We start from the raw sequence: 15352 nt of genomic DNA on the forward strand, positions 1-15352 counted from the left end.
ACTGCAACTAAGAAGCCTGCATGTGGCAACTGAAAAAAAACAAGATCCCCTATGCCGCAACTAAGACCTGGCACAGCCAAAATAAATAAATAAATAAAATTTAAAAATAATAATAATTTCTGTTGCCCAGTTCCTTGATATTGTGAAAAAATTGTGAAAATCAAAATTCAAATACTTAAAAAGACATCACAGGAAAAGTTCCCTACAAAGAAGCTTATATAAGCAAAATCATTCTTTTTTTTTTTTTTTTTTTTTGCGGTACACGGGCCTCTCACTGTTGTGGCCTCTCCCGTTGCGGAGCACAGGCTCCGGACGCGCAGGCTCAGTGGCCATGGCTCACGGGCCCAGCCGGTCCGCAGCATGTGGGATCTTCCCAGACCGGGGCACAGAACCCATGTCCCCTGCATCGGCAGGTGGACTCTCAACCACTGCACCACCAGGGAAGCCCTAAACAAAATCATTCTTATTCGATTTTCATATTGCAGCAGGGAGGAGAAGGAAGAAGCCTACGAAAACAAGGATATGCTCCCTCACTGGAAGTAATCTTATGGTTGATGCATATACAAGTTAATCAGTATGCCTTTCTCCTGCTTATTCTACGTGTTATAATAGGGGTCTTGACTAAGTAGACATGCCAAACTATAGGAAATATACATCTCCAGAGAGAAATTCAAGTAGTTTAAGGCCCATCCCTAGGACTGGGATTTTTATTACGAACACTGAACAACCTTTGTCCAGGGTTATATCTGTGGTGTGTCTGAACTCTGTTTCACATTCCCTCTTGGCCTAAGGAGTTTTCCTTCAATGCATTTCAAAATGATCATCCCACTAACTGGAAACTAAGACCTACACAAAGCTCAAACATCATTGCCAACAACAACAAAAAATAAAGCTGATATCTTTATGTATTTTCTGTTCACCTGAATGTTAAAAACACTGATATCAAAAGAGTGATATGGATTTTCCCCTACCTTCTGATAATTTAAAATTATTGCCTTTGATCATGTAAAACAACAGAGATAAATTGTTCCTTATTTCATTTCACAAATCTGCATCCTCCATTTTTTGCCACAAGAATTCCTTCTTCTGGGTGCCTTGTGCTGCCTCAGTCCCAAGATCAACTGAGATCTTGATCTGTCAATCTCTCTCTCTCTCAAAATACTCAGCCAGTCCCAAGCCATTACCTCTTTACCATCCTTGGGACAATACATCAGCAGCCAGGTTTGGATCCTTCAAGGCAAAATGCTAAAGAACTGCTCAAGCTCTATTAGTTCTCTTACTTTGCTCTCTGTTTCTGGTTTTGGCCATCTAAAGCAAAGTTCCTTGGATTGGTTGATAGTGATACTCTCTAGATTCTTATGCTTCTTTTTAGCAGAACCATCTGAAATATCTCATCTATTGTGTAATGAGTTCTTGGTCAAAGGAAAGAAATATTGAGGTCTTGGGACTGGCATCTTACTTGTTTACCACTCCTTGGACTGTAGTTTGAATAAGAAAATCTTATATTCTTGGGGAAACTTTCATTCCTGAATAGTGACAGGAACAAGAGCTTCATCTTGAAAATACTGAGAGGAAAAACATGAAGTACGTTAACAAGCAGAAATGAAGAACTAAGAAGTCATCAACCTGACTCCACCAAGCCCATTTTTGAATTTCTAATTAAACATTTCCCAAATATCTGCACATTCTCCTTTTGGTTATAAGGTGTGTCCTTCTGTGCTACCTGTTAGTATGCCTAGATCATTTCTATTCATTTGGCTTGCTCTTGTGTTAAATCCTCAAAACTCAGAGCTTTCAACTCAGAAATCAGAAAGAAGTATTGAGATGAAATTATTTCAATTTTTTCCAAAAGCATTGATGGGAAGTATTGCAAACATCATCTGATATTTTTTTAAAGGTATTTGCCAAAGATTATATTGGTCTTTACAGAGCACTAGTAACAGACACTAGAAATAAGGTCTTTTATTATTTAATTCATTTTTTTCCCTTTTGGGACACATAACAGATATTTAAAGATTCTACAGTATCAGAGGCCCAAAAAGTAAATTGTGGCATTGCCTTCTTGGATGTTTTTAAGATAAAGAAGGTCTTACTGCTCTACTGCAAGATGCTTAGGGAGTTGACTCTCAAATCACTAGAAATCTCTTAAAGCACAACTTGTTGGGAAGGAAATGTGCTCTGGAGGTACAAGGGTGCTCATGCAAGTGCCTTCCCAGCCACAATAATGGGAGAAACACTGATCGAATATTTGCCATGTTCCAGCTGCTGTACTAAGTGCATTAAGTACATTATCTCATTTAATCTTCACAAGTCTTGAGGGTAGGTTCCATTATTTTTCTCATTTTACAGATGAAGAAATTGAGGTTCTGAAGAGTAAAGAAACTTTCCCAAGGTCATATAGCTCTTAGGTGGGTTAGCTGGGACTCAAAGCTAATGCCCATCACTACTACAGTACACTGCCTTTCAGCCAGTATCTTTTGACTTTTATAATTGGTTTGCTATAAGGGGTCCATGGCCAGAGACCAGGGGCTGGACTGTGACATAATAAATGTATGTTTGATCTCTTCCCCCAGTTTCTAACACAGAGCTCCTAAAACTCTTGTAATTCCCTGAGTGATGGGGTGCTAAGAACATCATTTGTTCTAATATTTGGTCTTTGACCCCAATTCCTGACATAGAGCTCCTAAATCCCTTGGAATTTCCAGGGTAATAGGAGCATATTTTGTTCTAATGAGACGACTCTTGGTGGACTCCTGGGTAGCTTCAGGACAGGGGCTGGTCACCAGAAAGGCCAGGCTATGATTAGAAGATTGAAGCTGTTAACCCCACACCCCCCATCCTCCAGGGAAGAGGGAAGGGACTGGAGGTTGAGTTAATAATCCATCATGCCTACTTGATGAAGCCTCCATAAAAACCCCTAAACTATGAGATTCAGAAAGCTTCTGGGTCAGTGAACATATCCACATGCCAGGAAGCCACATGGACACCCCAGTTACACGGGGACAGAAGTTCCTGCACTCAGGACACTTGCCCTATGTACATCTTCATCTGGCTGGTCATCTGTATCCTTTACTATATCCTTTATAATAGACTGGTAAACGTAAGTGTTTCCCTGAGTTCTGTAAGCTGTTATAGCAAATTATTGAATCTGAGGAGGGGGTTGTGGGAACTCCTGATTTGTAGCCAAGACTGACAGAGGTGTGTGTAACCTAGGGACCCACTACTTGTGATTGGCGTCTGAAGTTGGTATAGGGGGTGGAGGGGCAATCTTTTTGGACTGAGCCCTTAACCCGTGGGGTCTGCACTAACTCCACGTGGTTAATGTCAGGATTGCTTGGTGTGGAAAACCCACATACTTGGTGGCCAGAAGTATTGAGAATAGTAGAGGAAACAAAAGTTTTCCTTTACCCTCTTACTGCTTCTGAGTTAGTGTAGGTAAGTATCCTTAAATACCCAACAACTTACACTATGAAGCTTCTAAACTGATTTGTGGACCACGGTGTCTGCAACTTCACCTAGACCTTCACTCTGTATTGTGCTGTTCCCCATTCAGAGGGCAAAAGATTTTTAAAGTCATTTTTTTTTAAGCCAACTCTTAGAGTTCTGCATCTCATAAATCCAATCCTACTGCCCTCCCTCTAAACCACTCCTTCCCTCATCAATTTATTCATCCCATCAGTATTTACTGAGTGCCCACTCTATTCCACGTACAGCTCGAGATGATGGGCAAAGAGCAGTGAACAAAACAAAGTACCTACCTTCATAGGACTTACTCTGAGAAGGTAGGAGGAGAGTCAGACAACGTATTGGTTGGAGAACAGTCTAAATTATTGTGCCAAATATTTTTTTTAAAAGTGGCTTAAACAAAATACAAGTTTATTCATCTCTCACGTCCAGGGTTAGTAGAACAGTTCTGCCATTCTCATCACATGGCTTCTGTTTCTGGGCCCAGAGTGGTTGCTATAGTTCCTGCCATTGTATCTGTAACCCAGCCAGAGGAGAGGGTAAAAAGGCAAGGGCAGCACATATCGATTCCTTTTTAGGACACAAACTAGAAATAATATGTATCACTTCCATTCATATCTCATTGGCTCAGAACTTTGTCTTATGAACAAACCCAGATGCAAGAAAAGCTGGTAAATTAGCCTTTAACTGAGAAGCCACGCACCCATAAAGCAGGGGGTTAAAGTAAGCAAAGAAGAACAGCTTTTATGAGTAGCAGTCTCTGATTCAGTAATAAACAAATAAGTAAATAAATACATTAGTATTCAGATGATACACGGAAGAAAATTTAGCAAGGTATGGGGACAAGGAGTACCAAGAAATGGGGGGAGAGAGGGAGGTGGGCTTGCTATCTTACATAAGTCAAGGAAGGACTGAAGAGTAATGGAAGTTTTGAGCAGAAGCCTAAGAAATGAGGAAGCCAGTCATATAAATATCTGGGGGAAAAGCTTTTCCAGAAGAAATGGCAAGCACAAAGACCCTGAGATAGGAGGGCCTTGGTGTATTCGAGGTAGAGCAGGGAGACAAGTGTGATGAAACAGAACAAACAAAAGGGAGAGTGGTAAGAGAGGAGGTGGATGTGGGCCATTGTATCAGTGTGGACCTTCTCTCTGAAGCCATATGGGGATTTTCAGTTGGGCAGGATGGTGTGGGAGTGACATGATCTGACTTAGAGGTTTCAGAAAGTTTACTCTAGCTGGTTTGTGGGAAATAGAGTGAGGGTAGAGGCAGAAGCAAAGAGACCAGTCAGAAAGTCATTGCAAATACCTGGGAGGTGTGACGGTGGCTTGGAGTGGGAAGACAGCAGTGGAAGTGTCGAGTATGGTTGGATATGGGACATTTTAAGCCAACAATATTTTCTGAATAAATTTTATTTGGGATGACTGAGAAAGGCTTATTCCCATGCTTTACTATAGTCATACCCCCTGCAAAAGAAAATGAATCTCACAGGGAACAAGAAAATAAAATTTCTCTCAAGCTAGGATCATGGTGAACAAAAAAAGCTCCAGCAGGTTTGAGATGCTGGGAGCCAAGTACAACGTGACTTAAATTGCTTTGCGGGCAAGAGGGTGGGACAGCCAGAGCTTTCCAATATAATGAAAAACCCTAAAAAATAGTCTATGTGAAAAATTTAAGTTTAAAGAGACATACTAAAGTGAAAAGAAAATGTTACAACCTGGATGAGGAGTACAGAAATAATGACACCTAGTCACAGAATTTAAACAGAACGATGAAGAATTCCATTTTACAAAAGTCAGATGATTAAAAAGTTGAAAGATGTTACAGTGAAAATTGGGTAAAACTAAAACTTAAAAAAAAAAAAACTTCCCAGAGGATACCTGATATATTGGTCGCAAATAAAATTCCAGGTGCACTTCATGGACTTGGGGAGGAAAGCACCTGTATATCCCCATCACCTAGCACAGGGTCTGGCACATGTAAATTCTCACTTATAGAGTGATTTTTCCTACCATAAAGTATGTTGTATAATGATTTCTTTTCTTTCAACTAGAAATTTTAGATTCTCAGTTGAGTCATCTTTCCCTGGTCTCTTGTCTGATAGTCTCTAGGGAAAGATGACTCACTGAGAATCTTAATTTCCCAGTGAAAGAAAGAAATCACATACAGCCCACTTTATGCAACTTTTAATTAGATGTAAATTCGAACTCCTACATTATAAATGAATAAAATTCATTTTAAGCATTTTAAAAATTCATTTTAAATTCCCCCAAGTTTAACCAGGAATGGCTTAATTTCAAAACTCGACTTTCAAGTGAATTGGAAGCTAAGATTTTTCCTTTTGTCTCAAGGGTATATTTTATTTGGTAGAATATCCAGGCTTTTTTGGGATTGGTCTTGAGTTATGCAAGTTTTGAACTGAGAGGGCCTTAGAAATTCATCCCACATGTTAACTGCCCTTTTGTACACCATACCCCCAAAATCTATTCTAAAAATATACACCTGAGAACATAAAAACCACCTCACCAGTCCCCCACCTCCAACGGGACCTTATCAGGGAACTTCAGGAGAGGCACCTGGAAGTATGTTTAGCAAGCTTGGAGGTGGGCCTTATAACCAGGAAAGTTACAGAACCAAGACAAGGTCCTTGCCCTGGAGAAGATAATTTTCCTGTGGAGGAGTGTAAACAAGCACAGTAAGTTAAGTGCTGCTCAGTTTTCACCAAAAGCAGGGTAGGAGTGGGGAAAGGTTTGACCTAAATGAGGATTAAACCCAGAAGGGAAAAAATCCTGAAGGAAGGGAAGTCTTTGGGCACTGGGTCTCTCAACCTTGGTGCAAGGGTCAACATCATTCACCAAATAATTCTTGGTAGTGGTGGCTCTCCTAGGCATTATAGGATGTTTAGCAGCATCCCTGGCATCTACCCACTAGATGCCAGTAGCCTCCCTCTCCCCAAGTGATGATAATCAAAAATGTCTCCAGATATTGCCAATATCCCATGGCGGGGGGTGATGGAGGGGGTGGGGTGGGAAATCTATCTGGTTGAGGGTCACGGGGCTAGATTGGGATTTACAGGTAAACCAACGTACTAAAGCATCTGGCGATGTTGAAAGTTTGTGACAGACACCTAGAGATATATGTTAAAAACAGATTAAAACATTAAGAAACAGCAGGAACTGGGTAAACTATAGGGCTATCTGTACGCTAGAATAAAATAAAACCCAACTCGTTTACTAGTTTAATAATAAGAGACAGCCCTTCCCCGCTCCTCTGTACCTAAATTCCCATTGAGAACTCAGACTAGGTAGGAACCACCTTAAGGACCAATCACTTGTTACCAGCAACATGACACATACCACTAGGTGGCACCACTGGACCATGGGAGGTCCTAGATTTTAACAGGGCAACCTTCAATCACTGTCCCAATCTAGCCCCAAATCCAAAAGCACTCGTGATCAAGACCCACCCTACCCAACCAACAACTAAACCCACCTTTTACCAAGTGTTTACAGCCACTTCCCCAATAACTTAAGTGGCTCTGAAAAGAGCCTTTGGGGTAAAATAGATGTTCTAGTTCGTCTCTTGCACGCTTACTTCGAACTGGTGTACTTGGTGACCGCTTTGGTGCCTTCCGACACGGCGTGCTTGGCTAGCTCGCCGGGCAGCAGCAGGCGCACAGCCGTCTGGATCTCCCGGGACGTGATAGTCGAGCGCTTGTTGTAATGCGCCAGGCGCGACGCTTCGCCCGCGATGCGCTCGAAGATATCGTTCACGAAGGAGTTCATAATGCCCATGGCCTTCGACGAAATGCCGGTGTCTGGATGAACCTGCTTCAGCACTTTATATACATAAACAGAATAGCTCTCCTTCCGGCTGCGCTTGCGCTTCTTACCGTCCTTCTTCTGCACTTTCGTGACAGCCTTTTTGGAACCTTTCTTAGGAGCAGGAGCAGATTTTGCTGGATCCGGCATCTTCACACAGGAGAATCCCTACACGCCAGTAGAAGTGATCCCGACTACACCGAAGCAGGCTGGTTAGGCGCTACTTATAGAGCCTGTATGCAAATGAAGACTAGCACAGTATTACGTTTTTATTGGTTAATATCCAACAGTGTCGTCATAGAGGGGCGGAGTCCATGTAAATAAGGTTCTGCTTGCGCTCCCTCAGTGGCCCTTAGAACAAATGTCTTGCTAACCAATCAAAATGTTCCATTTCACACTAACCACTAAATTATGTAAAAAGTAGTTTAACCTGTTTGTGGTCTTTTGTTGTTAATTGGTTTTCACTTTTACATGGAGATCTGAAGCGCCAGCTAAAGACAAGTTAACTTTCTCTTATTTTTGCATCATTTTACTCCTCTGTACTACTTTGTGGAAGTTTGATTCTGGTTTTTGCAACAATATCTCAGCCCACATTTTCTTTTTCTTTTTTTTTTTTTTTTTCGCGGTTTGCGCCTTCTGTCTTATGCAACGAGGAAGATGGGTTCTTACACATCTCGGGATTCTTGCCCCCATTCTTCTTAGTTGAAATCCCGAGTAACTACTTGGGGATCGAGGATTTTATCTAACATCCGGCCTAGTTCTAGTAACTGTACAATCGGGCTGAAAACCCAGATTGCCATCCCAACAGTTATCACATAATGACGGCCTTCTAAAGTGTCACTTAATTTCAGTATTCATATTTGTGCTAACGTTTTGTACTAGCATTTTGGAACGCGTTACAAATGACTGGTAGAACAGATTCTATCCTCTTGCAAAGTTTAGCAAGGTTGGCGCTCTGGACTAAGAAATCAAGCCAGCAAGTAAAAGCAGTACTTGACCGACACGACCCAGACCTTGCCTCTGGTGGTCCCTCTAGCGTCTGTCTGCCTTAATTCCATAACCTCACCACCCAACACGTGCGAGACTCCCCGACCCACTTTACCCTTAACACTTGGGCATTAGGAACTCACCAAGCTTAAAGCTGGCACAGCTGCTCTTTATGAAAACGTGGGTGGCTCTGAAAAGAGCCTTTAGATCGTCTAGTTTAAAACGCGTGCCTTAAGCCCGCTCCCCGCGGATGCGGCGGGCCAGCTGGATGTCTTTGGGCATGATGGTCACGCGCTTGGCGTGGATGGCGCACAAGTTCGTGTCTTCAAACAGCCCCACCAGATAGGCCTCGCTCGCCTCCTGCAGCGCCATCACAGCGGAGCTCTGGAAACGCAGGTCAGTCTTGAAGTCCTGCGCGATCTCGCGCACCAGCCGCTGGAAGGGCAGCTTACGGATCAGCAGCTCGGTCGACTTCTGGTAGCGCCGGATCTCGCGCAGGGCCACGGTGCCCGGCCGGTAGCGGTGCGGCTTCTTGACGCCGCCAGTAGCCGGCGCGCTCTTGCGGGCCGCCTTCGTGGCTAGCTGCTTGCGCGGGGCCTTGCCACCGGTCGACTTGCGGGCAGTCTGCTTCGTACGGGCCATGATATCTCTCTAGTTTTTTTCACCGGCCCCTAGGCAGTCATTTATAGACATAGCCTCGTCTTGATTGGCCCAGAAAAACTAGGAATTTCCGAAAATGTAATCTCATTGGCTAGAAATCAATCCTATTTATTGGGCAGAAGATTGTTATGCTAATCTTTTATAACCTCCCCTTTCCAGTACTTTTCTATAATCTTATCGATCACAGATTTTTCTTTTCAGACCTTTTCTTTAAACTGCTGTAACGTTTGTAAGAGCAATTTATAAAGTGTTTTTACACGCTTGGGATTTATATATTTGCAGGTTCTTTCGAAATACAAGCATGCCCTAGGTTTCAGCCTGCATTTCCACTTACCAGTTACTGTAACTCCTCTCCCATAGCTAACATTTATTTAGCTTCTGACACCGAGCTAAGCAAGTTAGAGTTACGTTATGACTGAGGTTCAACAAAATATGTGGTTGAAGGAACCAAAAACTAAACTTAACGTTTACCTGATTCGGATCTCCGCCAAAGCTGTGTGCTGACCCGTACCAATTTACAGAGTAGAGCCTTCAGCCTTTTCCCCTTGGAATGCGGTTTCCTCCTCCTCAATCCATCAATGGTTAATTTGGTCCTATAGATGGAACGCTTAAAGCAACGGATGATAAGACCAGCAATATTCATTTCTCCTTTACAATGGTAAAGAGTTTTAAATAAAGTTGCTTATCAGTCAGACTTAAAGTGTCAAAGCAAATACATTTTTCGTTGATTACTGAGTTGCTAGCATATTTTCTTCAATAAAGTGTTTTCTAACGCTTAAAGTTTCATATCTTTTCTATTCTCGGTAAGGAAATTGAAGATCCTTTGCCTTTTATTTCATATGCTTTGAAGAATTTCTCGGAAAATTACATGTAATAAAACAGCAGTTATGTAAGGTTACCAATGCTTTAAATTGTAATAACTGACATAAAAACTTTTACTCGTATGCTTATTTGATTAAAAAAACATTATTGCATCCAAATCTTATAAAAACTCAAGCCTGAGAACAAAAGCAGCCCCAAGAGGCTCAAAACTTACCTCTATGGTGTCAGTATGAATGACCATCTTCCTGAAGTCAAAATAAAATAAAAGTGATTTTGAAAGGATTTCCTGAACGTTAAACACAAGGTAGAAACTTATCTTTATAGCAACCTGTGATGTATGGTTGCCTTAGAAGTCACCTTTAATAAGAGAATTCTGATTCATATTAGAAGTCTCCTTAGGCAGCATCAATCTCCTGCTCTAGGGAGAAGAGCTAAACTGTCAGCGCAAAAGTGTAGCTGATGTGAACAACTGTTACCCCCTCCTGTGGTGGTTTTGTAATAATGTCTTACATATACAGAGCACTACTCAGTATTGTAAAACTCTCTACATACACTATCTCATTTAATCCCAACTCTGTGAAATAGATGTTATTTTCCTCATTTTACAGATAAATAAACTGAGTCTCAGAGAAGTTATGGCTCATCCTGGATAAGCAACAAGGCCTGCGTAATATTCTAAAGCAAAAGAATGAAATTATAATGGATTTCCAGTTTCATCAGGCTTGGGGTATATTTTAAAGCACTGAAGAATCTTCACAACACATAATCGAATTACTCAACTGAACTATTCCCATCAGAAGAGGAAACTACCCCAGGTCAGGTGTCGATGACAGCCCAAAGCTGCCCAACCAAATGACACATTGCTTTGAAATGTTCTTTTTTTTTCTTTTTTCTTTTTTTTAATGTATACACTCTTAGCCAAGCTGTATGGATGTGTTCATTTAAACAAGAAAAAGATTCTCAAGCTATTTATATAGAATCTAACAGTAATGGGACTTATATTACCTTTATAATGCAGAGAATAAGAAAATTCCAAGAGTCTTCCTCTGGTTTAATAAAGAAATTGATAAGAATTTCTACTCAAAAACAGTGATGCCAATTTAAATATTAACTCCGGGGCAACAAATCAAATAAGATAATCAGAATAGTATATCATTATAGGTCATAGGTAACATTTCTCTGAATATAACAATCTGATATCTGGTTGCCTTAGAAGTCACCTTTAATAACAGAATTCTGATTCATGTTAGTTCAACTTCACCTATTCTCCACATTGGACAATAGAGTGATACTCCTGTGAGCATTCTCAATACACCACTTTATCAGAAGCAAGTTTATAATAAAGAAGAACCTCTGCTTTGCTGCAGCTGTGAGGAAGACGGAATATTTTTCTCCTTTAAAATTTCTGAAGTTTCTTTCATCAGAAATAATAAGAATCTGCAGTTTTGAGACAGCACTGAAATTTCACTATTTAGTACTGAGGAGGGGAAGAAAACAGGGATGAGAAGCTTAAATTTTGCCATAGGGAATAAACAGGCAAGAGAAAATGTTAGTAAGTGAATTATTAGGCATATAATGTTTTATATGCGCATGTGTTTCTTTTTAATACAAAAGTAATGAACTAAATTAAAATATATGTTTCAGGACGACAGTTTGTGTTTAGTTTTTGACTTCAAGCACCGCCAGGGCTTCAAGTACCCCATTTTGAGACTGAATCTTTGGTTTGTGGGTTAGTCTGGCCATGTGCCTGCTTTCCTTTCATTTTGAGTAGCCTGCAGCCCTAGACCAAATTGAGAAGTCATGATTTTGAGCTTTTTTTCTTACCCCATTCTGAGCTAAACTCATTCCCCCAACATCCTACTCATTGATAAACACTTCCTCTTTTCTACCAGTCCTTAACACTACTGCCTGTACTGTACAGTGAGGGGTTGTGTAGGGGAGGAAAATTTTTCCTTGACCCCCTTAGGGTCCCTGGCTGGGTCTGAAAATTAACAGACAGATTAACAGGAAACAGGGGTCAGGTAGGCCTCTTAGGGAGAGTAAATGATTTTTAGGAAAGATGAATGGACCCTTAGAATAGATGGGAGGTATGATAGTTTGTGACAAAGTTTGAGTTTGGTGTTGATTTCTAGTCTCCTTTCCTGTGACAAGAGTCAATCTTTCCTGGTTGATGAAACCACCTGGGGACGGGATTTCTGTCAATTGAGTTCCTTTCCAAGGATCTGTCTTTAGGCAGATAAGGGGAGTTCAAAGAAAGTCTGTCCCTGCATTTGCTGTTTTTCAAAGTATTACGGCTCAAAATAATCAATACACCAAAGCAACATATTTTGAGGTAGCATGTCCTGAATTCCTACAGTCATGTTTTGGGGTGGCATATGCTACTACCCTTCAATACCTATTGTGAATTCCAGGGTGTTGATTTAGGCATGTGATGCATGGTGGCACCATCCGAAGAGCAGAGAGAGACCCCCATTCTTATGGGGTGGGGGAAGAATATATTCCCTCAGCCCCCATGAGAGTCATACCTTGGAGATTTTAAGTTTAAACATTTTGACTTTTGAAGATTTTGAGTTTAAAATGACTAAAGAACAACCAGGAGAATCTACATGTCTGGAGCCTAGAAGTTTGGATAAAGATATAGATTTAAGATTCATTAGCATATAGAAGGTTGAGCTAAAGAAGAGCTGAAAGAAGGAACATAAATTGTTTTTTGTTGTCATTATTTTTAAAAAATATCAAAAAAATAATAATGTCTCAGAAAAACATAATTATTTCTGATGCAGAAACCACATCTCCTCCTGTATTCTACAGAAGGCCCTGGTAATGTACATGTTATCAGTAGAAGCCCGATTTCCTAAGGAAGTTTCTGGTAATGACTCTCAACATGGAGCAGATGTCCTCTTGTGAAACCCAATCCAGCAAACTTTGCTAGCTCCATGTAGGGCCTCAATTTGGGCACTGAATTCTAGATGAAAACAAGGGTCGGATTTAGAGGATCTATAGAAACGGAGGTACAGAGGCCCTTCAGTCTTCTTTCTATATATATTGCTTCTTTCAGCAGAGCTTTGGATGACAGTGAGTTGGATTCACTGACCTCCATGTTAGAAGTCCTGCAGTATACAGACCAATTTTCCTAGGATCTGATTTCTCCTAGGTGAGGTGAAATTCCATGCCTCATATCAACAAAACAGAGACGAGACTCGGGAATTACGGCGCTCTCCCTGCTTCCCCCTCCACGCACATCCAAGGTGCCGCTGCTCTTGAGATCGCCTACTGGGTCTGTCAGTCTAATTGTGGGAACCGCCTTTGCTGCAGTTTTATGTGACCGTGGTTCCGAAGCCTGGGATCCTTCTGTCGGTGTTGTACGCGGCGCTGGTGCTCCGTTCTCCTTTCCGTCTCTGGATTCCATTTTCTCTTTCTCTGGTCATCTCCACTATTCCTTTCTTCCTAGCCTAAATTTAATGCCTTCTGGGGGCACACAGGGAGAGAGACAGAGGCGAAAACAGCGACGGGATCCGGAAGTTGGGATCCGAATTCTCTCGGGGACTCTGGCAAATAGATCTTTTAAAAGATTGGAGTCCGAGAGGGGAGGGGCAATATAAGAGTTAGGGGATTAAGAGATACAAACTACTATATATAAAATAAATAAGCTAGAAGAATATATCGTACCGCACAGAGAATGTAACTGGTATTTTATAATACCTAAACGGAGTCTAATTTATAAAAATATTGAATCGCTGTCGATACACTTGAAACTGATATAAAATTGTAAATCAACTATACTTCAAAAATAAATAAGTTAAATAAATAAATAAAAATAAACGGTGAGAGTCCGTTGGAGGGAGCTGTGGAGGGTGAAGGAGGGATAGGGAAACAGCAGAAAAGAAATGACGAAATGTCGAGCGGGCTGGGCCCATTTAGACAGCTTCCCGCCCGCGCGCTTTCGGTTTTCAATCTGGTCCGCTACTCTTGTATATCAGGGGAAAAGCAGACCTTGCTTGTCTCAAAGGTGTTTTCAGACCTCATCCACTATGTCGGGGAGAGGGAAGGGCGGCAAAGGCTTGGGCAAGGGTGGCGCTAAGCGCCACCGCAAGGTTTTGAGAGATAACATCCAAGGCATCACCAAGCCCGCCATTCGGCGCCTTGCTCGGCGCGGGGGGGTTAAGCGCATCTCCGGCCTCATTTACGAAGAGACCCGAGGTGTGTTGAAGGTGTTCCTGGAGAATGTCATTCGGGACGCGGTCACCTACACGGAGCACGCGAAGCGCAAGACGGTCACTGCCATGGACGTGGTGTACGCGCTCAAACGGCAGGGACGCACCCTGTATGGCTTCGGAGGCTAAGCTGCAGCTTCTGTGCTACGTGACAATCTCAAAGGCCCTTTTTAGGGCCAACCACACAGTCATCAGAAGAGCTAGACACTTGCCTGAAGTATAGGTAACTTTGAGTTTGGGGGTTGGTTAGTAGTGGGATCAGGAGTCTAGGAGGTACCGATGCCCAAAAGTGCTAACAGCCCTGAAAACCCGAGTCACTTACCAAAAGCTGCCTTTCACTTGCCTGCGTCAATTTTTGCCGGCCTGAAAGGCTATACGTGCTCCAGATTTAAAGCATTTTTCAGTTTGCTTTTGGGCGTGTATCTTTTGTAATCGTTGGACCAGACTGCGGAAAGTGGTGTGTGTGGGCTTCACTTACCAGGTCTACAGTGAGGGAGTGGGCTGGGCGGCTTAACGCTGTGTGCACATTGGGTAATTGTGTCATTACAGTCTCCTCACTTGGAAAGGTGTAAAAGCACTAGCAAAACCAAATCCAGTCACCAACCATTCAAAACTGAAACAAATATACGTTGTTAGACCAGAGATGAGCTCATTGTTACAATACTTAAGTACATCTGGAAATTATCTGGCTAGTGTATGAAAAGTATTTTTGGTTTCCTGTGTTTTTGGTGTTAAAGGCCCCTCCCAATTATTTGCTGAGAGTAGAGTAGTGCCTGTGCATGCATGCGTACGCTACATTTAAGGGAGAATTTAGTTTATGAGGTTTGTCTTTCAGTGATAACATTACAAAGAGACAAATGCAGAAGCAACTAAGTATGAACCTTATATAAAATCTGAGCAAACTATATAACCTTAATGTGAAAGCAAGTCTTCAAGAAACAGTTCGGGTATGTAACTTTTCCATCAGGGCCTGTTGTAGCCTAGAGTAAGAGACCAGCAGAAACATACCCACCATCAATACAGAAAGCACAATTTAATTTTTGACGAGGCAAAAGTAAATTCTCCTATATATATATATGTGAAGCCATTCTCTATACTCTCACTTCTAAATCGCCTTGATTTGAATTGAAATGTAGGTCCACGCCTCTGATCCTTATACCTAATTATAGTTTTGCAGCTATTACATTTTCAAGTAAAAGATTTTTTTTTAGTGTTCTATCTAGGCTTATGATTTTACAGCTAAATTTGGCTTGTATGTAGCCAAGAAAAAATTCTACAGAAGAAATTCTGTCAGCTCCCAAAAGATAAGCCAGCTATTGCTATATTGGTCACATTGGCAGCTCTCATTAGCACCAAACACTTGGTAAGCTAGGTTTAAAACATGGT

The 15352-nt window shown here is 41.6% G+C and overlaps 3 protein-coding genes across 3 annotated transcripts; 1 reads left to right on the forward strand and 2 right to left on the reverse strand.

Moving 5' to 3' along the window:
• Positions 1 to 7052: 7052 nt before the first annotated feature.
• On the reverse strand, positions 7053 to 7433 carry LOC307067324 (histone H2B type 2-F; the record flags this gene model as incomplete). Its single annotated transcript, XM_079724786.1, has 1 exon — positions 7053 to 7433. One exon carries the CDS (start codon positions 7431 to 7433, stop codon positions 7053 to 7055), a length of 381 nt encoding a protein of 126 aa, XP_079580912.1.
• A 1068-nt stretch (positions 7434 to 8501) lies between these two features.
• LOC307049028 (histone H3.2) lies at positions 8502 to 8912 on the reverse strand (the record flags this gene model as incomplete). The annotated part of the gene is made up of 1 exon (XM_079698374.1): positions 8502 to 8912. The coding sequence occupies one exon, from the start codon at positions 8910 to 8912 to the stop codon at positions 8502 to 8504; it is 411 nt and encodes a 136-aa protein (XP_079554500.1).
• A 4871-nt stretch (positions 8913 to 13783) lies between these two features.
• On the forward strand, positions 13784 to 14095 carry H4C14 (H4 clustered histone 14; the record flags this gene model as incomplete). Its single annotated transcript, XM_079697430.1, has 1 exon — positions 13784 to 14095. The coding sequence occupies one exon, from the start codon at positions 13784 to 13786 to the stop codon at positions 14093 to 14095; it is 312 nt and encodes a 103-aa protein (XP_079553556.1).
• Positions 14096 to 15352: the final 1257 nt, after the last annotated feature.

This window comes from Hyperoodon ampullatus (assembly GCF_949752795.1).
Source record: "Hyperoodon ampullatus genome assembly, chromosome: 2".
Classification (NCBI taxonomy): domain Eukaryota; kingdom Metazoa; phylum Chordata; class Mammalia; order Artiodactyla; family Ziphiidae; genus Hyperoodon; species Hyperoodon ampullatus.